Raw genomic sequence first — 27559 nt, 5'->3', positions numbered from 1 at the left:
ATTGTAAATTAAAGCCAATCTTCTTACTAGCTATAGCTACTAGGCCTTGAGCTAACAAATGTACTAATTGATTTTTGTTTAAATCTACTTAAATATGAATTTACAGTAGTTGTTCTTATATAAAGAGGGATTTTATCTTTAATATTTACATATAATTCAATTAATTTTTTTTTGTATCTTTTAAATTATGGGGGGGTTTTATATTTTGTGGTATATGTTGGTTGCTTTTAAAAATTTGATTAGTGCAGTGATATTTTTGTTGGAAGGGTAAGCTATGGTTTCATAGGGGTTTGGGTGCAGTAGTTGTGTTCTTGCTCGATTTGGATCTCTGCATTCTACGATTAGAAGTAAAGAATGAAAGTAAATTGAATTTCCCGTTGAATGATAGATGTTTTATAAACCACACTACATATAACACATGTGAGATTACTGTTTCCTGTTCGAACCTAGTACAATGCAGGTTAAAGGCGCACTGAGTGGCACTTTCTGTTTTGTCATTTAATTAATCAATCAATTGTGACGACTATTTAGAGTATTAATAAATTCTTTCATTTATATACTTATTCAAAAGTGGTTGCATTCTAAAATTATTATGTAATCCAAATATAGATTATGCCAATAAGTTATGCAATAGTTGAAATAAGATGATCAAACCTCTTGGGTGGGCCAAAACGTTTACAATAATGTCAAATTCAGTTTTAAAATCTTTTGAATTACTCCAAAATCTATTTTCCGCCTAAATTCAAGGCCAATTGCAATTGAAAATTGCATTCAATTGTCTTGAGAGCTTTGAATTCTTAGAAGCAAAACAGTTGTTGTGTTAATTTAAAGTGTTTACAAATCGAAAGACCCTTCGAATCCATCATTAACTTGATATCCAACTACGACTTCAAGTCGAATTCAATGTGTAGGAGCTCATGCTCATGCTCTGATGCCTAATTAGAGTTTGAGTGTTCCAAAAAATCGTTCAATTGAAAATTGAGGTAAAAACTCAATGAGAAAATTTCCCAATCTAAGGCATTGCATTGTTGTTGCACTTAACTTTGATTTGCCCCAGCTAATAATGAAAGACCCCCAAAAAACAAAACAAAAAACACTACCCTCTGGCCGCAAAACAGAAGTTTTTACTGCCCAAAATACAATACAACAGAAAACACTTAAATATTACAAAATGTTGTTGGTTTCTCAGTTCAATTTACAATTTAAGCAAAATTAGCGCATTAAAAGTTAACTATCAAAAGAGTTGCCCAGCAGCAGCCACGAAAAATCATCAAACAGCATTGGATATTTGGGTCAAATGGCGTTTAATGAAAGGTATTTGAATATACCTGCAAGAAGGAAGACGATGACGACAACAAAGACGATGACAACGAGGAGGAGGAGAAGCAAAAGACAATGAGTAAGGTAGTAGGGCAGGATGGAGGGGGTTAAATTTATTAACAAACGAATTTCAACGTCAAGTTGTCACTTGGCCAAAGATTTTGCAACTTATCAAAGACATCAACACGAAATGCGTCTCTAAATGACACACTAAAACTAAACTAAGCAAGTAGCAGTAGAAATCCTGTGTATGCCAAACTCAAAAAACAATGGCAAACATCATCAGATCGGACAAAAATTGAACTGTTTTACATTTACAGCGGTCGCTGCTGCTGCTATTGCTGCTGTTGCCGCTGCCACCGCTCACTTCAACAACAACAGCAACAACAACAAAGCCAAGCAGCGACGTCTACAAATTTTTGCTTTTTGACTTCGACTTCGGCTGCGGCATCGACGTCTGCAGTTCACTTTCTTCCTAACCATATATAAGCCATGGCTTTTCATTGCAACCATATTATTCAGTTGTGAAAAGCCGTTGCGTGCACCTCGTGTGGAACTAACAATCTTTACCAAAAAAAAAAGTTACAATTTGTTTTGTGATCCCCCCCAAACAAAAGAGTTAAACAAAACGTATACACACGAAAACTATAAATAAATTAAATCCGAAAACGAAACATAACAAAAATTGTTTAAAAATGGCCTTTAAGGTGAGCCACAACCTAAAAGGATAATGTGTGTCGGTCAAAGATATCATTTAAAATATTCCAAAGGACATTTGTGCTTTTTTTTTTTTTTTTTTTTTTGTTTATTTTTTTTTTATCGAAGGATATATAATGGAAAATCATTTAGTTGATGAATAAACAATCATAACGAAAAGGATTTTTAGAGTTTTGTTCCTTTGGGCTAGAGACTTGTTCAGGACTCGCGTTTTACTAAACATTGTGTTTTTTTAAAGCAAAAACGAAAAAGGGTTTATTGTAAAAGTTGAAAAATGTGCACACCAGCTTAGTCAAATCCATCAGCAAAGAAATAATCATTCTTACTAAACTTAAGTGGCAATCAGAACAAGAAAGGATGTGAATGCTTTGGCATGCTAGACTTCTCATATTATATAAAACAATTACTAGTTATCCTGGAGATAAAACCCAATACAGAGAAAAGATCAAGATTTACTTTGTTATTCTTGAATGTTAAGCTTAAAAAAACAAATAACAAATATTAATGTAGTAGGATAATAATGTGATGTAACACAACGTTGAGAAAATTTCATATTACTTGCCATTTCCTAATTTTAAATTATTCAGTTGAGTTTTTTTTTTTTTTTTTTTGTTAACATTTCTTGGTTGAATTGCTTACCAAAAGACCAAACCAAATATTTATATACACATATATTTGGTTAGTTTAAACAAAAGATTAGGCATAAAGTAAACACAAATAAAAACAATTTACTGCAAACGAGTCGAAGCTAACCACAAGTAAACACTTCATTAAAACTGTGGTAAAATAGTAACAGTGGTAGGCGTGTGGAAGGGAGGTAGAGGAGGAATTGGCCGCCTGATGGATAGATGTTGAATGGCTAACGCTAATTGCCACACTTAAAATAATTAGCAATCCAATAACAATGAGTTTTGTTTTCGTCATTTTTCATCATAATGTTAATTCAATTATGCAATTACAGTTTTTGATTTTCGCATCGGTTTTGTGCCTCACTTTGGCCTATCCTTTGGATCATCATTATTATCATCAAGAGGATAGCCATGGCTATGAGCATTTGGCCCATGCCCATCAGGAGGTGGAGGATTATGGACATCAACATCAGATTGAGCGCATCTCATTGGGCGAAGAGCACGGCCATCATGAGCCTCAACACTACGAGCATCACGAGGATGAACACGTTGATTACTATGTGAGTAATAAAACCGTTTAAAGAGGGATAATGATCTCTAAATAAAACGCTAATCATTATCCACTTAACAATTGATTTAGGCTCCACCCAAATATGCCTTTAAATACGGCGTTAACGATTTCCACACCGGTGATGTAAAATCGCAGCATGAGACCCGTGATGGTGACACTGTCAAGGGTCAATACTCGCTGGTTGAGCCCGATGGTTCCATTCGCACTGTGGACTATACTGCTGATAAGCACAATGGTTTCAATGCTGTCGTCCATAAGACTGCCCCTGTCCACCATCATGAGGAACTGCACGAGCACCATTATTAAATCCAATTAAAGAAGCAAAGCGAATCAACTTTTAACACTCACTGAAAAGAATTAACCAATCAATGGTTAAACATATTTTTGCCCTAGAGTTAGCCAAATTGTTCATCATATCAGCAACGATCGACCATGAAATCAGAAATCAGCTTCATATCTCTTAATTAGGACATCATACAACCAATACTATACTATAATGTTCTCCACATTTTTTTTTACGACTTACGAATCACAAGCATATATATATATATATATATATGTATTTTTTTTTATCATTTCTGTGATAGCAAATAATTTCTATATTTTCTCAACTTCAAACTTGATCCTTAGTCACTATCATCTATTCTACACAGACACATAAACACATCAACATCAAGCAAGGACTGTCATCAACTCAGACTATAAACTATAAAACTATATTAACTATATATTCTATGATTAAAAGAAAGAAAAAATATATATACAGAGAATTGTAAATTTTTGTATAATAATAAAGAAAAATGTGAATTATGTACTTTTTATAAATTCAAATCAACTTGACCATGTTTTTCATTTATTGCCTAATGGCAATCATTGAACTTAAACTTTTTCCCAAACAAATCTAACTGGTTTATGCCGTTTTATCAATTAAATAAGACAAATGTGTCTTTTTTTTATTGCCAAAGAAATTTTCCGCAAAAACGAGTTCGAGTTCGAGTTTAATGCAATGCCTTTTTTCTTTAGATATTATATAAGTTGCATTTGGAAAAGTTGTTTAAAAATTTTCAAAAATGCTTCCTTAATGATAAAGAAAACGTGATTAGTTGTTGATGCTTGAAACTAGAAATCGGTAATTTTCCAAAATTATTTGAAATTCACGCGCCAAAGCTCTAGAACGATAATCCAATGGCGATAGACAAAATAATGCTATCGATAATTGGTCTATAATTCTATCACGGTTTGCTCAGCTCTACACTGGGAAGTGGAAAACGGAAAATGATAAACTGAAATCTATGAAAAATGCTGGAGAAAAACAAATATGTGCCGCGTGTAAATCAAGTGAGTTGCATTTGACCTGACCTTTTGTAAATGTATTGAACATTGTTATCTATCTGGCAGATAGATGCCATTTATCTAAATAAGGATATAACCCGGCTGATACGAGACAATTTACTGGACAACCTTCAGGCCATATCAGTAAGCGCAAAACATAACTGAAAGCAAAACATGAATGATAAAATCATTATCTTTCCTTGCCTTATATAGCCAGTACTATTCGTCAAGATTCAACCGGAATTAGATTTACTTATTCAATCGGCTATTTGGTTTGGTTCCGTGGGAAAACGCTGCTCAACCTTTGGCCAGCAATTGCTGGTATTGGCCTACGATGCCGAAAAAGTTGACAGTTTCTAGGCTGGTACTGCACTTTGCCCTCACCGTGCTGCCGGGCTATATAAAGAGCTGGGAGGAGAGGCGTCTGTCACATCGTGTGGAATGGTTTAGCCAAATAATAAGATGGGCAGAGAACAGCGCCTTGGTCTTAAACATTCTTAACTATTTTCGCTTCCTAAAGACTGGGCGAAAACCGACATTAGTTGACTATTTACTTGGCCTGGACTATATTAGTTTAAGAAATAATCAACGCAGGGATATAGGCTATAAGTACCTAACACGTGAGCTGCTCTGGGGAGGATTTATGGTGAGAGGATAATAATAACTATTTACTTTTGGTTAATTATATAGGATTTTTAATTCACAGGAAATTCTCGGTTTGGTTTTGCCTATCATAAACTTTCGAAAAATCCATCGTTTACTTAAGACTTGGGTGTTTGGCCAACCAGCGAGTGGGCGCCGATTGAGTCACGTATTCCTGGCACCCAAAATGACAATGAGTACCACTTGTACCTATTGCGGGGAACGGCCCACGCTACCCCATCACATGGGATGTGGTCACATATATTGTTATTATTGCTTAAGTGCAAATATATTAACCGATTCCAATTTTTCTTGTACCAAATGTGGAGCTTCTTGTACGGAGGACAAATTCCAAAGTGTTTAACTATTTGTTATATGTATGTACGTATGCATGTGAGTTATGTTTTTATAGGATTTATATTCCAATAAGACTTTTGTAAAAATTAAAATATACACAAACATTTTACAATTGGCGCTGTTCTTAAAGTACGTATCGAGTGGCCAGGGGTGGATGACACATCATGAAATATCGATTATGGTTCCAGTTCTATTCGGCACCAGTACTAGGAGAATTTATTTTATACTTACATTTATTCGAAACAAAATGTTTATTTACGTTTCGCTTTACACATTTAAAAAAAAAACAGCACTCACTCTTTTAGATCACTGTTACGAAGTGTCACGGACACAATTGATTTCATTTCCACTCGACGCGGGAAATTACTTGGCTGTATCGGTAGCGATATCGTAATTAAATTTTTTTGCCCGGCGCGTTAATTAACGGGATCACTATTATACCGCCACAAATATTTGATTCCGATTTTTTGATCTTACGATCAGAGACGGACGATTCAGGTTCCGATACCTATCCCTGGTTTCTTTTGCTAAGTGAAGTGACGACGCGGTGGTCAGTTTTGTTAGTTTAACGGTTTAATAATTGAATAATTATCTAAGAAGTATTTATATTAACCCAAAAGAGCTTTTAGTTTTCGAAAAAGGTACAACACACGCGATATTAAGACGTATAAAACAGAAAACCTTGCAGAGAAAACTGACCAGAAAAGCGCGCCAAAATAAATTGCTGTCAGCTGTTGCATCCAAGCATAAGCGTTGCCATCATACGCAACGAAGCTAGTGCAGAAATAAAAAGTATGTTGTTAAATATTTAATTAGTGTAAACTAAAAGATAAATAGTCAATAAATTCTTTATTTTAGTTATAATTTATTTATTTATTTATTAAGAAACATAACAGTATGATTTGTTGTCTTAAAACAGCTGCCATTAGACTAGGTGGCAACGCCATCATTTTGTTATTATCTCATTTTTCGTTTGCGAACTGCGCATTATACGCCTTTGTTCTGAAAAAAAATTATTAAATCAAATATTTGCAAGGGAAACTCACTTGAAACTTACCAAACGCAGAGAATTAAACTGCCAGCCAATAAAATCATTGCATAATTAACAATAAAGCGAATTGTAAACTTGTTAAAAAGAATAACAACAACGAGAAGGAGAAGGCAAACAAACAAATCAGAAAAAAAGAGACGGAGACAAAGAAAAATAGTGAACAAATTACTTAAAAACAACAACAACAATCACAACTACAACGAAATTGCGCATATTTTCGTGTTGTGGGGCCAGCAGCTCAGCTGATTTCACATATCAAGGTCAGTAAGGTGGCGGCGAAACAATTGCAATTACGAGAAATACCATCATCAAACTCAATTCAAATTCCAGAGGAAATAAAAATCAAAATGCTGGACCTGGAAATAGTACCCGAGATCTCGCTAGGGTGTGATGCCTGGGAGTTTATCTTGGGCATGCATTTCTCCCAGGCAATAGCTATCATTCAGTCCCAAGTGGGCATCATCAAGGGTGTCCAGGTGCTCTATTCGGACACAAATCCCTTGGGGGTAGATATTATAATCAATTTGCCTCAGGATGGTGTTCGCTTGATCTTTGATCCAGTTGTACAGCGTCTTAAAACCATCGAGGTCTTCAACATGAAGTTGGTGAAACTGAAATACGGCGGAGTATACTTTAATTCACCTGAAGTGCTGCCAAGCATAGAGCAAATCGAGCATTCATTTGGAGCCACCCATCCTGGTGTATATGATGCAGCCAAACAGCTTTTTGCCCTACATTTTCGTGGATTGAGCTTCTATTTCCCAGTCGACAGCAAACTGCATTCAGGCTATGCACACGGCTTGGGCTCTCTGGTGTTCCTTAATGGCGCCTCCCCTGTGGTCTCCAAAATGTCTCTCTATGCAGGCAGCAATGTGTCCGAGAATCGTGCCCCTTCCCTGCCGTTGGCCTGTTATCATAGACAAATGTATTTGGACTCGGCTACTGTGATGAGATCTTCGTATGGTCATACAAAAGGTTTAAAGCTGAAACTTTTCACCGAAGGTTCAGGACGAGCTTTAGAGCCCAGACGGCAATGCTTTACCAGGGAACTACTTTTCGGAGATAGCTGCGAAGATGTGGCCACCAATTTGGGCGCCCCCAACAGAATATTCTTTAAGAGTGAGGATAAAATGAAAATCCACAGTTCGAGTATCAACAGACAGGCACAGAGCAAACGCAGTGACATCTTTTTCAATTACTTCACCTTGGGCATAGATGTTCTCTTCGATGCGCGCACTCAGACCTGCAAGAAATTCATTCTGCATACCAATTATCCTGGACACTTTAATTTCAATATGTATCATCGATGTGAGTTTCAATTCCAGTTAGAATCGGATCACCCCATTGGTGCAGGCAGCAACGCAAGCGATAATAACCTCGATCTGGTTACGCCCACAAAAACAGATTATGTCAATCTAACTGCTTATACCAAATGGGATGAGATAAGTGGCTCGCTGGCAACCTCCGAGCGTCCTGTGGTCTTGCATCGTGCCAGCTCAACTAATACAGCAAATCCCTTCGGCTCGACCTTCTGCTATGGCTATCAAGATTTGATATTTGAAGTGATGCCCAACAATCATATAGCCTCGGTTACTTTATATAATTCAGCACCACCGCGGCAACCAGCCCATTCTTGGCAGCAGCATAAAATGCAAGATATACGCCTAACAGTGGCATAAATTTTTGATTCCCCAATTAACTCAATCAATCGAAAAATTTGCTGCTAAATAACATGGAAAACAAACAAAAAAACATTTAACCGAGGATGTGGGCTCTATGATGCTTGTCATCTCATCGTATATACATACATACATATATCGTCGTGTTCTAACTTTTAAGCCACATACACAAATGATCTAACCTAGGCTAAAATTAGTTACATAAATAAACAAATATGTATCTTAAATATATATAGAATATCTATTTTGTAAGATAAGTAACTAAACAATTGCAATTCAATTTGATCTGATCCGAATTCTCTTATAATTTTCATATTCCACCACATTTTGTTCCAACTCTCGACCCTACGACTCATCGTAAAATTAATAACTAATTTAGCCTTGTAATTTAAATGAAAAAAACAAATATTAACATAAAAAATTGCATGTCGTTAAAATATTTCAATATTTTTAAGCTCAAACACACGTGTATTTCTCTTTAAAAAAGAAACAAACAAAAAAATTATCAAAAAATCTAAAGAAACAACAAAAAAAAAAACATTAATATATATATAAATATATAGCAATAAGGTTTCGACAAAACAAATATCAAATTGTTTTCTCATTTGATCTTCTGGTATAATTGATTCGAAACCGTTTTTATATGTGTTTAACATTTTCAGTTTATCCAGAATGCCAGAACAAACGACAACTGAAGAATCCCAGGCAACTCGTGCATTGCCCACTTACGATGCCAATATATTACCCGATATGTTGCCCGTCTATTATAGACGTCTTTTTCCACATATTCCTTTTTATCGTTGGTTGTCCTATGGTCTATGTAAGTTTCGCTTTCCATTTTGAGGCAATCGTAAAATTATTCTAATCACCTATAATTTCAGCTGAAGATAGTATTTTCTGCAATCGTGAGATTTCCTTCACACTTCATGATGATATTTACATACGTTATCTCTGTTTTGAAACTCAAGCTGAATTGGAGAAGGAAATATGTTCTCGTAATCCTTATAAAATTGATATAGGACCCGTTATGAATACAAAACCAAAGAATTTCCGTGCTGGTGGTTTGACGCCCGTTCAACGTGAATTAGTCTTTGATATCGATATGACGGACTATGATGATGTGCGTACTTGTTGTTCGGGTGCAGGAGTATGCCTGAAATGTTGGAAATTTATGGTCCTGGCTGCGCGTATTTTAGACCAAGCACTACGTGAGGATTTTGGCTTTGAACACATTTTGTGGGTCTTTTCGGGACGTCGTGGCATACATTGCTGGGTCTGCGATAAACAGGCGCGTCATCTAGATACCCGTGGACGAGGTGCTGTGGCAGAGTATTTGAATATTATCAGTTATGTGAATGTCATGGGCACTAATGCGGCCAGGTGTCAACTGGGCGATCGCACGCATCATAGTGTGAAGAGAGCTTTGAAATTGGTGGAGCCCATGTTTGAGGAAATTATTTTAGAGGATCAGAATCTCTTTGGCACTCCCAAAGGTTTGAGCAAGCTTCTCCTCATGATTTCCGAAGACAGTGCACGCAATGAGCTTGAATCCTATCTACAGAAGACACACGAAGACGGCGCCCATTCGCGTTCCATCTGGGAGAGTTTTGTTAAATACGCCAACTCAATGAGAACCAGTGGCAATGTTCTGTGGAGTCGCAAACTAAAGCATATCGTAGAAGAGGTACAATTATGTTTACTCTATCCCCGATTGGATATCAATGTTACCAAGGGATTTAATCATTTACTCAAATCGCCATTCTGTATTCATCCTGCAACGGGCAAAGTTTGCGTTCCCTTCAGTGTCAGCGCTGTGGCTAAATTTGATCCAACTACAGTCCCCACAATAGCTCAACTATTGCACGAGATAAATGCCTTTGATGATAAGACCAAAATGTATCAGGAGGCCCCAGAGGATAAGAGTCGCATCAAGGATCACAAGAAAACAAGCATGTTCAAGGGTGTGGTGGTATTTGAAGAGTTTTTACGGAAGCTGGAACGTGAATGCAACCAATCCAAGTCCAGTAACATGGACTTTTAAGTATCAATTAAGAATAATAATCTTTTTATAAGAATCATTAGACATTAACGAAATAAATGTAGCGACGCAAATTTTTGAATGTTAAGTTCTTCTACAAAACGATCGTTAGGGGAAGGTTAGTCTACGAACTAGTTCTCCGAAAAGGTTCACCGCGCATTTAGTTTCTAGGGTCTCAATTCGATGCAGTTTTTCGGTTGCTATGGAAGCTTTGTAAACAAAACAAAAGAGGAAACCCACCTTGCAAGAAACCAACCAACCAACAATCCACACAGACATTCTATTTAAAATGCAGTTACAATAAAAGATCAAGGAAAATGCGTGGAGTGCTGAAATGGCTGGAACGCATTGAGTTTCCCAATGCCAAGGAGGAGGAGACCAGGTAAAGTGACTTAGGATCTTGTCCCTCACGTTCTCTCTGGCACTCACTCCCGTTTGCCCATCTTATTCTCTTTACTCCACAAATTAAAGTGTCCATAGCGTTTGCTATGCTCCCGATGGCAGTCAATTGGTAGTTGCCGCTGGCGAACGTCTTTTGATCTATGATCCTACCGATGGATCTCTGCTAAATACTCTTAAAGCTCACAAGGATACTGTGAATTGTGTGGCCTATTCCAGAGATGGCAAACGTTTCGCTAGCGGGGCGTCTGACAAAATGGTGATTGTATGGTCACCACAATTGGAAGGTCTTTTAAAGTACTCGTAAGTGATCCCTCGCCTACCCAAAATAAACCCGTTGAGTGAATTACATTTCGTATACTATCTGCTTTACAGCCACGGCGATTCTATTCAATGCATGAGCTTTAATCCCGTCTCGCATCATTTGGCCTCCTGTTCCAGCTCAGATTTTGCTTTTTGGTCGGCAGATCAAAAGGCTGTGCAGAAGTATAAGATCTCGTCCAGGGTTAATGGTTGCTCTTGGACCAACGATGGTCAATATTTGATTCTGGGCCTGGCAAATGGGTCGATTTCGATACGAAACAAACTCGGCGAGGAAAAGGGACGCATCGATCGTCCAGGAGGAGCACAGAGCACCGTTTTTAGTGTTCAGTGCTGTCCGGCTGGTGCCAATGGAGGAGGTTCTGCTGGCGGCAATGTAGACACCATAGGAGTGGTGGATTGGAGTCAATCATTGTCTTTTCATACGCTCAGTGGTCAAATGATAGGCAAGGAAAGGGCCCTGGGCTTTGATCCGTTGTGTCTGCAATACTTCCCCAATGGTGAATTTTGTGTGGTCAGCGGATGCACTGGTAGCCTTCACTTTTTCACCCGAGAGGGTGTACGCCTGGGTACATTGGGTGACAATTTCGATTCTTGGATATGGTCGGTGGCCGTGCATCCGAATGGCCAATCCTATACCATTGGCTGTCAAGATGGGACCTTGGCCTGCTTTAATATTGCCTCCAGCACAGTTCATGCCTTATATCGCGAGCGTTATGCCTTTCGTGAGAATATGTGCGATGTCATCATACAACATTTGATCTCTGGCCAAAAAGTTCGAATTAAATGCCGTGATCTGGTACAGAAAATAGCCATCTATCGCAATCGCTTGGCCGTTCAATTACCTGAGCGTGTTGTGCTCTATGAGTTAAGCTCTGGAGAGGATCAGCCCATGCACTATAAGGTCAGAGAGAAGATTCAACAGAAATTTGATTGCAGTTTGCTGGTGGTTTGCGGCCGTCACATTGTCCTGTGTCAGGAAAAGCGTTTGCAGTGTTTGGATTTTTTCGGCTCACTACAGCGCGAATGGATTATGGATTCGTTCATTAGGTACATCAAAGTCACTGGAGGACCATCTGGCAGAGAAGGCCTAATGGTGGGCCTAAAGAATGGTCAAGTTTTTCGCATATTCCTCAACAATTCCCTGCCCCTTCTGATCACAACAGCGGTTTCAGCGGTTCGCTGTTTGGACATCAATTCGAACCGCAGCAAAATTGCTGTAGTAGATGATGCTGGACGCCTTGTGGTAAGGGATATCGTCAATGACACAATACTTTATCAGGATTCTGGGGTTAACAGTGTTACCTGGAACACCCATTTGGATAGCATGCTATGCTACACGCATACAACAGGCGGATTGAGTGTCCGTGTGGGTAATCTACCACCACGTGCACCACAGAATATGCATGGCGTTGTGGTGGGTCTATGTGGAGCGACTGCTTTTTGCCTGCGCGGAAATATTATGCATAATACCCCATTGGCTCTCGGAGCAACCATGTGGCAGTTCATTGAGGCCGGACTCTTTGAGTAAGTTTGACTGCAGTTTGGATTTAAAATATGCTTGAATCAACTTTGTTTTTTTTTACAGGGAAGCCTATCAGGTGGCCTGTTTGGGTGTTACCTCAAGTGACTGGGAGGGCTTAGCCCAATCCTCGCTAGAAGCTTTACACATTAATATTGCACTACGTGCATATGTGAAAGTACGAAATCTACCGTGGCTCAAGTTGATTGGTGAATTACGTGAACAGCAGCAACGATCGTCGGTGCCCAAAGAAGTTCTTCTCGCCGAGAACTGTGCCTTCTCGGGGAAATTCAAGGAGGCAGCTCGTCTCTATCTCAAATGTGGTCAATCGCAGCGCGCCTTGGAGATGTACACCGATTTGCGAATGTTCGATTTGGCCCAAGAGTATCTTAAAGATGGCTCCGACCAGGAGAAAAGAGAATTGGTACGCAAGCGTGCCGAATGGGCTTATGCCGTAAAGGAGCCGAGAGCAGCAGCAGAATTGTTACTCTCGGCAGGTGAACATCAAAAGGCCATTGACATAGTGGCCGAACAAGGATGGGCCGATGTGTAAGTCAAGTCAAAAATTATGCAATTATGCCCATACCGATTTGAGTTTCCTTTCTGTTTAGTCTTTTCGACATTGGACGACGCCTGAGTCTTGGTGATCGTGAAGCCCTGGAGTCTGTGGCATTTAATTTAAAGAATCTTAAAGCATTGCCTTTGGCAGCGGAAGTCTTCAAGAAACTTGGCAATGAGGCTCAAGTGGTGCAGCTTCATGTGGAAGTGCAAGATTGGCCGGAAGCCTTTCGTTTGGCCGAATCTTTGCCAGAGTTAATGCCGCAAGTGCATTATCAGCATGCCCAGTGGCTGGCTGAAACAGATCAGTTTATTGAAGCGCACCAGGGTAAGGAGAATTTGTAATCTATACTAACTAAACTAACAAAACTTACTTTTGATTTTCTATTCGATTATAGCTTACCTAAAGGCTGGGCGAACTAAGGATGCCAATCGGCTATTGAAACAGTTAAGCAACTCGGCCATAGCAGAAGAACGTTATTTGGATGCCAGTTACTTTTATTGGCTAATGGCCAAGCAATATTTAGATATTTATCACGATAAAGAGTGGGTTTCTTTCTTCTTTGCTTTACTTTGGTTTTCTAAATCAAATGGCATTTATTTGTTTTAGGGATCAGCAACCCATTGATCATCACCTGAATGAGTACAAAAATCATTTACGCATAGCCAAGGTCTATTATGCCTTTAGTGTCATCTATAATTATATGAAAGAACCCTTCACTACACACTCCCCAGTGAGTTTATTTAATGTCAGCCGGTTCATTATCAATGAAGTGGAGCATAAGGGTGTGCCGAAAGGAGTTAGCATGTTGTAAGTGTGATTAAAATTCTAAATGTTTAAGAAATCTTTTAATCCTTTTTGTTCTGTTTTAGTTCGATTCTGTTCACTTTGGCCAAACAGGCCAAGTTTCTTCAGGCAAATAAATTGTGCCTGCTTATTAATAAGAGATTACAATCCTTAAAACCTCCAGCCGGAGTGCAGGAACAGATTGATGTAGGAATTGCATATGATTTGTTTTGCTTATTGTTTGATTTGATTCCGTTTTATTTGCAGTTAAACTTCTTGAACAGCAAAGCCTGTAAGATTGGCTTCAATGATCCTGAGGAATTATTACCTTTATGCTATAAATGCTCAAATTATAGTCAACACTTGAATAGCAATTGCTGTCCCACCTGTCGACAGGATTATATTTTCTCATTTGTTTCATTTGGTTAGACTTGAGTCAATATTATTTTCATACATTAATTCTAACTAACGCATTCCTTTGACAGAGATCTTACCTTTAGTACAATTTTATCCTGAAGTGGATATCACTGACTTAGAGGCGGAGCGCCTATTGTTAGCACCATCTAAAAGTCCAGAAGATGCAGATCCTTTCAGTGAAGATGTGGCTAGTGCATTGCCTTTAAGTTTGGATCGGACTGCATTAAGAGCCATTGATCCGAATCATGTGCTCATACTTAAGCGTCGGAACAAGAATGTGAGAAATATATATTATCGAAATATATTGCCAGATCTGCAAGTCACCTATTGTCCTCAATGTTTGCTGGTAAGTTTTTGGAGCATAGACTTTCAATACTTTTTTATTAACCCTTTGATTATTTTAGCTATTCTATGCTGAGGATTTTGAACTACAGGTTCTGCAAAAGGGACATTGTCCCTTTTGTCGTACACCTTCAGAGAAACTTATGGAAGACTTTTGATGAAGCACGCCTTAAAGTACATTTTTTAGTTAAATATATATTTATACAGATAGGATCACATAGTAGACTCTGTTCAATTTTTTCTTTAGTTTATGACCAAGTTTCCTCTTGATATCGGCGCCTCTTTATCATCTCGTCTAGATAACCCGAGTCCCCATCCAGTGACTCAATAAATGCCTCCTTTACTGATTTGGGCATACTATTCGAACTGCCCACGACATATACCGAGGCGTTTTGATTCTTAATAAGGTCGGTTATATGCTCTTTCTGTTTCTTAATTAAATGCTGCACATAGACTTTATCTGCACCGTCTCGTGAAAAGGCAAAATGACCCTCTATGAGTCCACATTTTAACCATTTATTGAAATCCACTTCGAAATGAAAATCGGACGATTTATTGCGGCAGCCAAAAAACACAACCAGTGGACCAATTTCACAACCCTCGTCTATCTTGGCATGAACACGTTGTTGCAACAGACACCGAAATGGAGCTATACCAGTGCCAGTAGCAACCAAAATTAATGGTGTAGTTAAATCTTTGGGCCATGTCATTGTGGCTGGTTTAAGGGCTCCCTTAATGATGGTACCACTTGGTAAGTTTTTCATCCAGTTAGAGCATAGACCAAGGCGGGGGGACTGTAAGATGGTCTTATACTGAACCACAGCGACCAGTAGATCTAGAAATCTTGTCGATGAATCTGATGCTATGGAAAAGCTACGTGTCTGCATTAAGGGCATCATTTCGAATAGCTGTTCCAAAGTTAGTCGCGCAGTAGCATTGGGAAAGTCTTGCAAGACTTCCAATATCCACCGACGTGGTCGATTAACATAGCTAATAAGATCTTCGAGACCTACAGCTGTACTAAACTCCAGCAGTTTTGTTTGCTCCATTTCATCGGTGCAGTTTTGAGACAGCACCTCGAAGAACCTTTGTCTAGGTCTGGCACACAAGTCCCAAACATATTTGGCTGCATTCCTCAACGAAATTGATGAAGCATAAGCCTGTGGTAAAACCAAATCTGAATGAGATTGGGTCACTCGTACCACAGTGTCTGGGCCGAATTCTAGATTATGTTCGCTAAGGATTTCGAAAAACTTTTCTACATTCTCCCTACTATTGTGGGGTTGAAGTTCCACTATGTCGCCAGGCTGCCAGGTAAGTACCTGATCCGGGAAGTCATTCACGAGTCTCAACAGGCGCACATCTTGAAAATGATTTTCGGGTGTTGTTCGAGAATTTTCCTTTAGGATAAAATTGTAAGGCACATGCCTTTGGTTCCACACCAGTTTATTTTCCTTATCTTGCAGCTGCACTTGCGGTGAAGAATCTCTCTCTAACAAATACTTGTTGACAGCTAGCGATTGATTTCTTTTACCCAGGCCCAGACTGGATTTCAAAGACATCCACAAACCTTCTATCCAGAGCAAAGAGGCACCTAAATAGCCATAATCGTGCTGATCGTCACATAAGCCCAAAGGGCATATAGGTACTGCTCCCAGATTTTGTAGACGTTTATCCAATTTCTTGGCTGCAAAATTGAACTTTGTGTAACTGGAATCACCCAATCCAAGGCAAGCGTATTGCATGTGCATTAATGAAGTGTTGGGCAAACTACGCTTTAACAGAAACCGCCAAGCCTGTTTCATAGTATCCGGCTCAACGCCATCGCCAGTAGTGGCTACAACAAATACCACGAGGCTTTCTCCGACAAGTTGTTGTATGTCGTAATCATGAATGGAGAGCACTGGTCCAGTAAAGCCCCATTGTCGAGACTCCCGCCAAATTTGTTCTGCCACATCTTGAGCGGTGCCGGTCTGGCTCGCGTAGAGTATTAATAGGCGCATTTTAAGTTACAAATAAACAAAAATTTTGAATGAACAAACACGAAATTTTGAGTCAGTCTTAAAAACAGCTGTCAATATAATGTACAAATCAGAAATCAGCTGCTCGTACATTTTGTGTATTTGCAGCACTGTTTTTGCATTATGCTACACTATAACTCAGTATAAAATACAAAACTACCGTGTTATATATGGACATAATTCCCGTTACAAAATAATAAGACATTCTAAATTAGATTTGATTCTTGGTAAGCATACCTGCGATCACACAGCATGTCGTTTTATATTTGACAAAAATTAATTAGAGAAAAAAACACCTGTCAAAACCAAGTCATTCACCTGAATAATAACCCCGATGTCCTGGAATGAATCAGAGTGGACTTAATTATTTCAAATAATTGTTTTAACGATTTAACGAAAAATATGGTTATTTTCTCTCCCTCTCTCTCTCTGCCCCTGTCTCTTCCTACTTGCCGACTATTTTTGGTAAACATTTTAAAGATAAAACGCAATCGATCTATGACAAAGTCCAACAAAATTTTACAAATTACAATGCACACTCAAAGCATACAGTTTTTCCAGTTTTTATTTGCTTTGTGTATAACCAAAAGCTCAAAGTTCATATGTATATCAACTAACCCATTGAATTAAATATATGTATATAAAATGTTGGAATAAAGTGTATGGAAATGTTATCATCTTGTGTTCGTTGAATTAAGGTACTAATTCCATTTTACAAAACATATGGAAAAATGGAGCGGCGTTGACGAGGATAATCCTTGAATTCCTTTTTGTAGTTGCGATGTTTGGCCAGGGCCCAAATAGTCATCTGGAAGGCACCGGCAAAGGCAAACAGATACGCTGCCAGGCAGCAGGTCATTACTGAAAATGACAACCAGGCTCCAATTTCAAAGGTATAATTGGGGCAAGATACCAAGCTGCAATATACAATAAAAAAAAACATTAAATGAATTGCGACGAGAATAAATCCAATTAAAAAGTAATTTACTTGAACAACTTGGTCATGGGGTTAGTGTCCGGCTCAGGAATACGGCGTACTTTAGTGCCAGGTGGACGCAAATTACGCAAGGCAACATGAATTGAAAAGTTACCCAATTCACAAAACTAAACAAGAAGAAGAATTATGAATACTGAACCGCAAATCCGTTTAGTTTTCAAAAACTTACAATAAAAGCTATCAAAGCTGGGAAAACTGTGCACATGCATGGCGAAGTATACAGTGGATGATTGACATGATATGAGACATATGCCGTGAATCCCCAATAGTAGCTGCAATTTTTAAATAGATTTCGCAAAGGCATTGTGGCATGGGAGAAACGATGCACAAAGATGGTCTCCAGCAGACGCTTCACATAGTGGACTGTATAACAGCCGGCAGCAATACTGAAACAAAAAGAAAGAGCAACAGTGTTATGGAAGTGGGGGAAAAGAGAAAAAAAGAGGAGGAAGTGGAAGTGGTGGAGGAGAGCTTAAGCGGGTTAATAATTATGCATGAGTTTGGTTCATTTCAACGCTTTTGCATAAGTCTCTGGGTCAATAGGGTCGCAGCAGTTGTCGTTAATTCGAAATCGAAAGATGTGAAAGTCACACCAATACGCACACACACAAACAAATATACAAACGTATGCATACACACACTTACTGCGTGGTCAGGGAGATTGGTTTGCTGGCGGCCTGGCCATAAATTAACTCCGGACGGAAATAGAAAAGCAAATAGACAATCAATGGTCCGGCATATTCAGCCAGGAAAACAGTTTTCCATCCAATTTGTGGCCCCAAGTCCTTAATGTAAACCTTATCACCATTACGCAGCGACAACGACTCTAATGTATCCGCGTCACGGACGCTCTTGCCACGAGAATCCAGACGCAGTGACTGGCGATTGGCATCCGGTGTCTGCTTTAAATTCTTATGAATTAAAACACGTAAATCGCTAATTGTAGTGCTCGGACTCGACACGGTCACCTTTCCGTAAGGTTTGCTAGACTTTGCGTTTACTATTTCGAGCTCCATTTCTCAGCCGGTCGACACAGACTATGACTAAAGTTGAATAAAATTGAATAATAATTGACTAAAGAAACTTGGAATTTGTGCTTTCCATTCACACTAGATCTGGGAGTGTTGTCGATAAAAGGTATCGGTTTATGTCCAATGTTGAAAAACTAAAAAAGCCAAAAAAGTACTTTTAAAAATCTGTGCAGCTTGGTAATTTCTTTCAAAGTGTTTTATTAAGTTATTTCAAATCTTATACACTTTAGTAGCCACAGCCTCGTCGTTCAAACCAATTCGTATCACACACACACAAACGCAATAGAACCATACCGAATACAAAAATTTATATCATGTTTTCCAGTCAAGTCTAAAATTTTCTTTCCACATTGTCGGTACAATTAACTGAACAAAAGCAAAAAGCAATCAAAACCAGTGAAAACTTAAAGTTAAAAAACCGCCACCGACATCTAATTTCTATTGGATCGACATTTTAGAAGCATTTTAACTGTTGGTAAGTGCGAGCAACAACAATTTTACAAGATATTAAAAATTTCAAAAAAGAGGACATTGTAGAACGAGGCCTTGATTATGTGCTCAACATTTTCAAATGTATTGTTTATATTGAAAACAGTGTTTTAGTTAGTCAGTCAGACTCTGTACGCCTAAGCGGTCTTGTCTGAAAGGTGTAAAATAACTTTTATTTTCTACTCGGAATATAAAGTATTGTAAAAATACTGCAACAAAATTAAACAATTTCTTTTATCCTGTTTCTGAGTTTACTGGTGAGTCTCAAAAAAGAATAAACCAAGGACTACACAATGTTAGAAAGGTGAATGTTGTCGAAGCAGTTCTATTCGACCATCAATTTTTTCGATAATAATGGAAAAACTTTAAAATACCTTTGGATGTTTACCAAAGGGACTCACCCTTTTTTAACCGATAGTGAAAACTCAGTAAATTGTGCCGTTTTAAATTCGACCAAAACCAAAAACAGCTAAAAAAAAAATAAGCCAGTATGGCAACTCTGCATTGCGCAGATAGGATTGTTTTGTTTCTTCCCAAATATTTTATACAATAATTAAATATTTTGCGTTTGTTGCAATGGACTCAAATGTGAATCCGTTGGCCGTCATTCTGGTTTACTTTGATAGCAAAGGAGATCGCCTGCTTTATCGCTATCCCTACCAGACTTTGGGACAAGAGGTGGCCACCGAGGAGCAGCGCAAGTATAGGAAACGGAATCCTTTTGCTGTTGTCCAAACGGACGATTTGCTGCAGACAACTGCAAATGCAACTAGCAGCAGCAGCAGCGTCAACGTTAACAATGGAGCCACTGGCCAGCCCTCGGGACAACAGACTGGTCAACAGGGACAGCTTCAAGGATTTGCTGATGAAGTTTTATCTGCCTTGTTTGCGGTGAAACCGCAGCTATGTAATCAAAAATTTGAGCTTAAGCTCAACGATGTGCGCTTTGTAAGCCATCCCACTCTGATACCCCACAAGGAGCAGCGACCCAGCAACGCCTCGACGACCACCGTAAACACAGCGGCATCCGCATCTTTGGCAACCTCTGGTGTGGTTATGGCTTCTTGCTCTACTGCCGCAAAGAAGCAGCAAATGCTGATCAACATTGTCTTTGCCTTACATGCACAGGCTAGCTACTCCATTGTAAAGTGCTACCACGAGCTTAGCAAGCGGCTCGGCTTGGCATTGAAATTTGAGGAGCAACGCAGCGGATATCTTACAGAACAGACGGGACAAATGGCGCGAACGCATGATGAACAGTCGCAGGAACAAAAACCGCTGGAACAAACCTTCGAGCTGATTGCAGAGCGATGCAGCTTGGCCCAGGCCCTTAAATCCATTTTTCATGATCTCTGTACCACTGGCCTGCTCAGCACTTCACTAAATCACAATCTTACCCTCTGTTTTTGCCTGCCGGCTAAAGCTCATCAGCTGCATAAGAAGGGCAGTATGGTGGATCCAGAAACAATTGCCCGTTGCTTACGGGCTCTAAAGCCGTACCATGGAATGCTTTTGCTGGTGGACTTTGCTGAGCTTCTCGATTGTGTTCCACCCACTGGGGCTCGCATGCTTTGGCAACTTGTAGACGCCTACAATCCCTTAATCAGTCTTCAGAGCATGGCCTCAAATGCGGATCTTAGTATCGAGCATGTCTATAAATTGGTCTCGCATTTGGTCTATTGGGCCAAAGCAACCATCATCTATCCGTTGTGCGAGACAAATGTGTATGTGATAGCTCCAGATGCCCCGCTACATACAAAATCGCATCTGGTAGAGAAATTCTCAGCTCGCTTTGCCGGCATGTCTCTTTTCGAAGTCATCTCCGATTTCTCGCTACCTACTTCTATTGGACATCTAACAACACCTCTGCAGCAGCCAGCCAGACAGGGCATCCTTGCCCAAATGGTTTTGTGGATGCTGCAGCATCATTTGCTTATGCAGTTGCACACGTATGTCCAATTCATGCCAAACGATGATGATGATGAGTTTGCCGACTCCGCTTCTTGCGCCGCACAAAGACACAGCGATCCAGATGAACTAGACGATCAAATTGAAGATAATCTGCATGGTGGATCTGTCTTCAGTGTATCTAGTCAACCGCTTCCTGTACCTTCAGTTGGCCACACCATTGGCCAAAGGCGAACAATTTCTGAAAATCATTCGTCGCTTGCTTCCGCATCGGATAATATTGTGGTGCAGGCCTCATCCAGCCATAAGTCCAACTTTAGCATGACCGCCTCCCTTAGCACCGACAACTGCGATAGCTTAGATTCTATGGAGGATGAGCAGAAGCTTAAGGAACTGCTGTTGGTTTTCACTGATGCCGATCGGGCGGCCATTCGCCGCATTCCAGCTTCACTTAATGTAGATGATCTATCGCTTCTGGTCAAGCTCTATCAGATGGGCTATTTTAAAAGCGAGCATCATCTCGAAGAGATTATGTATTTCGAAAATTTGCGACGCTCTCAATTGTTGCAACTGCTAGACAAATTTCGTGATGTTCTTATCATTTATGAGACGGAAGATCCAGCCATTGCCTCAATGTACAATAACAAGTAGTTTTAGACTTAAATCAAGCATTCCAAATGCATAAGAACACATTTTTTTTTAATATTTTGTTAACCTATTTCTAATTAAATTAATGTAACAAAACAGAATCTATAAAATTTTATTTCCTCGATTTTGAATTACGTCAACCGGTTAAATTTAAACCCCAGTGTTTCTGTTCCCCTTATTTCCGATTAAAAATTCATCGATCTATCGATAAACGGTCATAGGAGCTATAAAGGTGAACAGAAAGAGATTTTCACCACAAAGCAAAATCCAAGTTAAACAAGATAGGAAGTGTTCAGACGCAATAAGAAAAGGAATCCATACATATAAAAAAGTACCCATACATACATATATATTCTAAAGTTCAAGAAATCTTTTAATTACCATTTTCTAATAATTTGTGAGAGTAAGGTAAGTGCAGAAATTGAAAACGCAATTTCTAATTGTAATGCGTATCAAGAGTCAGCTGTTGAAATTTTCCCCTTTTATATAAACCCAAATTATCGAATACACATTATTATTTAAGTTTCCCTGTTGGTTGAATTACGTTTTTCGTCAATTTAATTTTAATTAATTAAGGTATAAATAGATTTTATTTATTTCTGGTGAAATTCGGTTATGACGACGTTGAAAATTCGAGAAGGTGCACACATACACACACATACATACGCAGTCAAAATGCGATGGCGATGACAATGCAAACGAAACAAAGGTTTCAAAATGGTTGCCTAAACCTCCCGACATAACCTTCAGTTTTTCTTTGTTTGATAAATTTCCACCCTTCATCAAATTGTTAGAGCTTCTAAGTGTCCAATTTTCACTAAGTATAATTGCTTTTTCTAATGTATGTTTGACGCATTAGCTTATGAATTTCGAATTTGAATAAAATTCTAGTCTTTGTTGCAATTGGGTCAAACGCAGTTTCTGCGAGGCCTTTTGTCCTTTTCTTTGTCCATGACATGCAAGTGCATACATACATATGTACATATGTGTGCATATACATACATGTCTGACATATCCCTTCAGTACCAAATGTCGCCGGGGACAAAATCGCCACATATTCCGAACTACTAACGTCGACAGAAAAAAATTCTGCCAGCGCATTTCATGCTGAGGTTAGCCGAAGGCACCCGAACGAGCTAATGTCGTCATTGTACATACATATATGTATATATATTTCTCATTTGAAAAAAAAAAAAATTGGAAGAGTAAAGCATGATGATTTTTGTCTACGCCAATTCACTTCGTTCGTCAGTGCATTGTTGTTATTGTTTTTTCCAACTCCTGCGCGCGTCGCTTTGTACTTTTCGTTTCTTTGTTCATTCGCGATTGAATTTCGTAGGGGCAGGAACTGTTGAATTTTTTCAAATTCAGTGTATACAGTAATAAAGGTAAGTGTTATTAATATTTTGAATTTTTCATTCCCTAATCAATTTTGTTCTTTTTAGAATCCATTCAAAATCCGATTCCGGATGAGCCGGCGGAGAATGTGCTAAGACATTGGTTGGCACAAGCCAAAAGAAGTAAAGTAATAAAAACTTAAGAAAAATGTAAATATACATAAATATTTAAATTTAATGTAATATATTTAAGAATAAAAATAAACAAATTTAAATGTATATATATGTTGTTAAATAAAAACTAATGCGTGTTAAAAAACCAAATCAAGTCAAGTTTTTATTTATTTTTGGAAAAATGCGGCGATATTCCATCGACAATGTCGCCGCAATGTCGATTGTAAATCCGAGGTAAATTTTTGCTGGGATATTCTATCGACAATGTCGCCGCAATGTCGTTTGTAAATCCGAGGTATAATTTCGCTGGGACATTGCGTCGACATGTCGCCGCTAATTCGATTGAAAAATCAACCACTATTTTGCGGGGACATTCCGTCGACATGTCGCCGAAAAATCGATAGAATGTCCGAGGCGCTAGGACACACAATGTTAAATGTCGCCGGTAATTTGTATGGCATGTCCCCTGAAAATCCGAGGCGACATCTCAAAAATTACCTCGGATTTTCTGAGGAATTTGCGGCGACCGGTACTGAAGGGATGTACATACATACATACATCTGTAAGAACATCTGCATTTACGTAAATCTATGTACATATGTATCTAATTACGTACATTCATACAAATGTATGTACATATGTGCATATGTATGTGTATTGAACCACAAAAGCATCACACTTTTTATGCACTGCGTCATTTTTTTTTTACAATAAAGTTGAAACTTAATTTTTTTTAAATTTTCAGAAAAAACCAAAATGCAGATCTTTGTGAAGACCTTGACTGGAAAAACCATTACCCTGGAAGTTGAAGCCTCCGACACCATTGAGAATGTGAAGGCCAAGATCCAAGACAAGGAGGGCATTCCCCCAGACCAGCAGCGTCTGATCTTTGCCGGAAAGCAGTTGGAAGATGGACGCACCCTGTCTGACTACAACATTCAGAAGGAGTCTACCCTGCATTTGGTGCTCCGTCTCCGCGGTGGCATGCAAATCTTCGTTAAGACGTTGACAGGCAAGACCATTACCCTGGAAGTTGAAGCCTCCGACACCATTGAGAATGTGAAGGCCAAGATCCAAGACAAGGAGGGCATTCCCCCAGACCAGCAGCGTCTGATCTTTGCCGGAAAACAGTTGGAAGATGGACGCACCCTGTCTGACTACAACATTCAGAAGGAGTCTACCCTTCACTTGGTGCTCCGTCTCCGCGGTGGCATGCAAATCTTCGTTAAGACGTTGACAGGCAAGACCATTACCCTGGAAGTTGAAGCCTCCGACACCATTGAGAATGTGAAGGCCAAGATCCAAGACAAGGAGGGCATTCCCCCAGACCAGCAGCGTCTGATCTTTGCCGGAAAACAGTTGGAAGATGGACGCACCCTGTCTGACTACAACATTCAGAAGGAGTCCACCCTGCATTTGGTGCTCCGTCTCCGCGGTGGCATGCAAATCTTCGTTAAGACGTTGACAGGCAAGACCATTACCCTGGAAGTTGAAGCCTCCGACACCATTGAGAATGTGAAGGCCAAGATTCAAGACAAGGAGGGCATTCCCCCAGACCAGCAGCGTCTGATCTTTGCCGGAAAGCAGTTGGAAGATGGACGCACCCTGTCTGACTACAACATTCAGAAGGAGTCTACCCTTCACTTGGTGCTGCGTCTCCGCGGTGGCATGCAAATCTTCGTTAAGACATTGACAGGCAAGACCATTACCCTGGAAGTTGAAGCCTCCGACACTATTGAGAATGTGAAGGCCAAGATTCAAGACAAGGAGGGCATTCCCCCAGACCAGCAGCGTCTGATCTTTGCCGGAAAACAGTTGGAAGATGGACGCACCCTGTCTGACTACAACATTCAGAAGGAGTCCACCCTGCATTTGGTGCTCCGTCTCCGCGGTGGCATGCAAATCTTCGTTAAGACATTGACAGGCAAGACCATTACCCTGGAAGTTGAAGCCTCCGACACTATTGAGAATGTGAAAGCCAAGATTCAAGACAAGGAGGGCATTCCCCCAGACCAGCAGCGTCTGATCTTTGCCGGAAAACAGTTGGAAGATGGACGCACCCTGTCTGACTACAACATTCAGAAGGAGTCCACCCTGCATTTGGTGCTCCGTCTCCGCGGTGGCATGCAAATCTTCGTTAAGACGTTGACAGGCAAGACCATTACCCTGGAAGTTGAAGCCTCCGACACCATTGAGAATGTGAAGGCCAAGATCCAAGACAAGGAGGGCATTCCCCCAGACCAGCAGCGTCTGATCTTTGCCGGAAAACAGTTGGAAGATGGACGCACCCTGTCTGACTACAACATTCAGAAGGAGTCTACCCTTCACTTGGTGCTGCGTCTCCGCGGTGGCATGCAAATCTTCGTTAAGACATTGACAGGCAAGACCATTACCCTGGAAGTTGAAGCCTCCGACACTATTGAGAATGTGAAGGCCAAGATTCAAGACAAGGAGGGCATTCCCCCAGACCAGCAGCGTCTGATCTTTGCCGGAAAACAGTTGGAAGATGGACGCACCCTGTCTGACTACAACATTCAGAAGGAGTCCACCCTGCATTTGGTGCTCCGTCTCCGCGGTGGCATGCAAATCTTCGTTAAGACGTTGACAGGCAAGACCATTACCCTGGAAGTTGAAGCCTCCGACACCATTGAGAATGTGAAGGCCAAGATCCAAGACAAGGAGGGCATTCCCCCAGACCAGCAGCGTCTGATCTTTGCCGGAAAACAGTTGGAAGATGGACGCACACTGTCTGACTACAACATTCAGAAGGAGTCCACCCTGCATTTGGTGCTCCGTCTCCGCGGTGGCATGCAAATCTTCGTTAAGACGTTGACAGGCAAGACCATTACCCTGGAAGTTGAAGCCTCCGACACCATTGAGAATGTGAAGGCCAAGATCCAAGACAAGGAGGGCATTCCCCCAGACCAGCAGCGTCTGATCTTTGCGGGAAAGCAGTTGGAAGATGGACGCACCCTGTCTGACTACAACATTCAGAAGGAGTCTACCCTGCATTTGGTGCTCCGTCTCCGCGGTGGCATGCAAATCTTCGTTAAGACGTTGACAGGCAAGACCATTACCCTGGAAGTTGAAGCCTCCGACACCATTGAGAATGTAAAGGCCAAGATCCAAGACAAGGAGGGCATTCCCCCCAGACCAGCAGCGTCTGATCTTTGCGGGAAAGCAGTTGGAAGATGGACGCACCCTGTCTGACTACAACATTCAGAAGGAGTCTACCCTGCATTTGGTGCTCCGTCTCCGCGGTGGCATGCAAATCTTCGTTAAGACGTTGACAGGCAAGACCATTACCCTGGAAGTTGAAGCCTCCGACACCATTGAGAATGTAAAGGCCAAGATCCAAGACAAGGAGGGCATTCCCCCAGACCAGCAGCGTCTGATCTTTGCCGGAAAGCAGTTGGAAGATGGACGCACCCTGTCTGACTACAACATTCAGAAGGAGTCTACCCTGCATTTGGTGCTCCGTCTCCGCGGTGGCATGCAAATCTTCGTTAAGACGTTGACAGGCAAGACGATTACCCTGGAAGTTGAAGCCTCCGACACTATTGAGAATGTGAAGGCCAAGATCCAAGACAAGGAGGGCATTCCCCCAGACCAGCAGCGTTTGATCTTTGCCGGAAAGCAGTTGGAAGATGGACGCACCCTGTCTGACTACAACATTCAGAAGGAGTCCACCCTGCATTTGGTGCTCCGTCTCCGCGGTGGCATGCAAATCTTCGTTAAGACGTTAACAGGCAAGACCATTACCCTGGAAGTTGAAGCCTCCGACACCATTGAGAATGTGAAGGCCAAGATTCAAGACAAGGAGGGCATTCCCCCAGACCAGCAGCGTCTGATCTTTGCCGGAAAGCAGTTGGAAGATGGACGCACCCTGTCTGACTACAACATTCAGAAGGAGTCTACCCTGCATTTGGTGCTACGTCTCCGTGGTGGCTGCCAGGCTTAGTGTAGTCATAATGCATATTCCAAATAAATATCCAAGCAATCAAGAAATTTTCTGCACTTAAGATTCCCATATATTTACAATTTGACAGTTGGGCGTAATTCTCATCGGATAAAGATAGCAAGGCGTAGGAGATATAAATTTAAAGTAAATAATATTCAAATCTGATTAATCTGGAAATAGAACTAGAAAACATATAACTTTTTTGGCTGACTCCCATCTTACATTGTTAATTTCCAAAAAATTCCGTTAAATAAAGAATTAATATTGGTTAAAAGAATGATTTGATTACTGACTGGCTGGCCAGAATTATT

General features: G+C 40.2%; 11 protein-coding genes across 13 annotated transcripts in view; 8 read left to right on the top strand and 3 right to left on the bottom strand.

Moving 5' to 3' along the window:
* The window catches only part of dyl (dusky-like), a 75481-nt gene extending 69230 nt beyond the window's left edge, over nucleotides 1-6251 (bottom strand). Inside the window, exon 1 of the mRNA XM_068293583.1 lies at nucleotides 5800-6251. The gene's annotated coding sequence lies outside the window, so the exon portion shown is untranslated. The remainder of the gene's footprint in view (nucleotides 1-5799) is intronic.
* Cpr66Cb (Cuticular protein 66Cb) lies at nucleotides 1855-3767 on the top strand. 2 transcript variants are annotated; one of them, XM_068293538.1, is made up of 3 exons: nucleotides 1855-2027; nucleotides 2999-3226; nucleotides 3307-3767. In XM_068293538.1, exons 1-3 carry the CDS (start codon nucleotides 2016-2018, stop codon nucleotides 3541-3543), a joined length of 477 nt encoding a protein of 158 aa, XP_068149639.1. In that variant the 5' UTR covers nucleotides 1855-2015; the 3' UTR covers nucleotides 3544-3767. The 2 variants fall into 2 exon arrangements, with proteins under 2 accessions (XP_068149639.1, XP_068149640.1); XM_068293539.1 differs by lacking the exon at nucleotides 1855-2027 and having other exon boundaries at nucleotides 2987-3226.
* Nucleotides 4468-5680, top strand: Pex2 (peroxin 2). Its single transcript, XM_068293540.1, is given in 5 exon segments — nucleotides 4468-4575; nucleotides 4636-4713; nucleotides 4783-4911; nucleotides 4913-5215; nucleotides 5276-5680. Coding segments are annotated over 5 exon segments (849 nt in total). The 5' UTR covers nucleotides 4468-4536; the 3' UTR covers nucleotides 5576-5680.
* Prim1 (DNA primase small subunit) lies at nucleotides 6057-10410 on the top strand. Its single transcript, XM_068293586.1, has 3 exons — nucleotides 6057-6360; nucleotides 8961-9118; nucleotides 9180-10410. The coding sequence occupies exons 2-3, from the start codon at nucleotides 8971-8973 to the stop codon at nucleotides 10337-10339; spliced, it is 1308 nt and encodes a 435-aa protein (XP_068149687.1). The 5' UTR covers nucleotides 6057-6360; nucleotides 8961-8970; the 3' UTR covers nucleotides 10340-10410.
* On the top strand, nucleotides 6524-8525 carry LOC137579773 (PHAF1 protein CG7083). The gene has a single exon (XM_068293585.1). It carries the CDS (start codon nucleotides 6967-6969, stop codon nucleotides 8296-8298), a length of 1332 nt encoding a protein of 443 aa, XP_068149686.1. The 5' UTR covers nucleotides 6524-6966; the 3' UTR covers nucleotides 8299-8525.
* A 120-nt stretch (nucleotides 10411-10530) lies between the features above and the next one.
* Nucleotides 10531-15062, top strand: Oseg1 (intraflagellar transport protein Oseg1). Of its 2 annotated transcripts, none has more exons than XM_068293582.1 (11): nucleotides 10531-10718; nucleotides 10808-11038; nucleotides 11111-12583; nucleotides 12645-13127; nucleotides 13190-13464; nucleotides 13535-13682; nucleotides 13747-13947; nucleotides 14010-14130; nucleotides 14191-14347; nucleotides 14424-14686; nucleotides 14745-15062. In XM_068293582.1, the coding sequence occupies exons 1-11, from the start codon at nucleotides 10654-10656 to the stop codon at nucleotides 14838-14840; spliced, it is 3513 nt and encodes a 1170-aa protein (XP_068149683.1). In that variant the 5' UTR covers nucleotides 10531-10653; the 3' UTR covers nucleotides 14841-15062. The 2 variants fall into 2 exon arrangements, with proteins under 2 accessions (XP_068149683.1, XP_068149682.1); XM_068293581.1 differs by having other exon boundaries at nucleotides 14409-14686.
* On the bottom strand, nucleotides 14858-16761 carry LOC137579772 (NADPH-dependent diflavin oxidoreductase 1). Its single transcript, XM_068293584.1, has one exon. It carries the CDS (start codon nucleotides 16683-16685, stop codon nucleotides 14931-14933), a length of 1755 nt encoding a protein of 584 aa, XP_068149685.1. The 5' UTR covers nucleotides 16686-16761; the 3' UTR covers nucleotides 14858-14930.
* A 489-nt stretch (nucleotides 16762-17250) lies between these two features.
* On the bottom strand, nucleotides 17251-18816 carry Sc2 (trans-2,3-enoyl-CoA reductase Sc2). The gene is made up of 4 exons (XM_068293522.1): nucleotides 18346-18816; nucleotides 17870-18086; nucleotides 17692-17807; nucleotides 17251-17620 (listed from the first exon to the last, which is right to left on the bottom strand). Exons 1-4 carry the CDS (start codon nucleotides 18714-18716, stop codon nucleotides 17416-17418), a joined length of 909 nt encoding a protein of 302 aa, XP_068149623.1. The 5' UTR covers nucleotides 18717-18816; the 3' UTR covers nucleotides 17251-17415.
* Nucleotides 18817-18937: 121 nt separating this feature from the next.
* The window catches only part of alpha-Spec (alpha spectrin), a 29925-nt gene continuing 21303 nt past the window's right edge, over nucleotides 18938-27559 (top strand). Inside the window, 1 exon segment of the mRNA XM_068293518.1 lies at nucleotides 18938-19206. The gene's annotated coding sequence lies outside the window, so the exon portion shown is untranslated.
* Nprl3 (GATOR complex protein Nprl3) lies at nucleotides 19718-21877 on the top strand. Its single transcript, XM_068293510.1, has one exon. It carries the CDS (start codon nucleotides 19797-19799, stop codon nucleotides 21777-21779), a length of 1983 nt encoding a protein of 660 aa, XP_068149611.1. The 5' UTR covers nucleotides 19718-19796; the 3' UTR covers nucleotides 21780-21877.
* Nucleotides 22025-27295, top strand: Ubi-p63E (Polyubiquitin-63E). The gene is given in 3 exon segments (XM_068293520.1): nucleotides 22025-22184; nucleotides 24033-26431; nucleotides 26433-27295. Coding segments are annotated over 2 exon segments (3204 nt in total). The 5' UTR covers nucleotides 22025-22184; nucleotides 24033-24043; the 3' UTR covers nucleotides 27249-27295.

The sequence above is a fragment of the Drosophila tropicalis genome, unplaced genomic scaffold, assembly GCF_018151085.1.
Source record: "Drosophila tropicalis isolate 14030-0801.00 unplaced genomic scaffold, ASM1815108v1 contig_769, whole genome shotgun sequence".
Classification (NCBI taxonomy): Eukaryota; Metazoa; Arthropoda; class Insecta; order Diptera; family Drosophilidae; genus Drosophila; species Drosophila tropicalis.
Note: the sequence above shows the minus strand (reverse complement) of the source record. Positions and strands in the feature narration are given on the sequence as shown.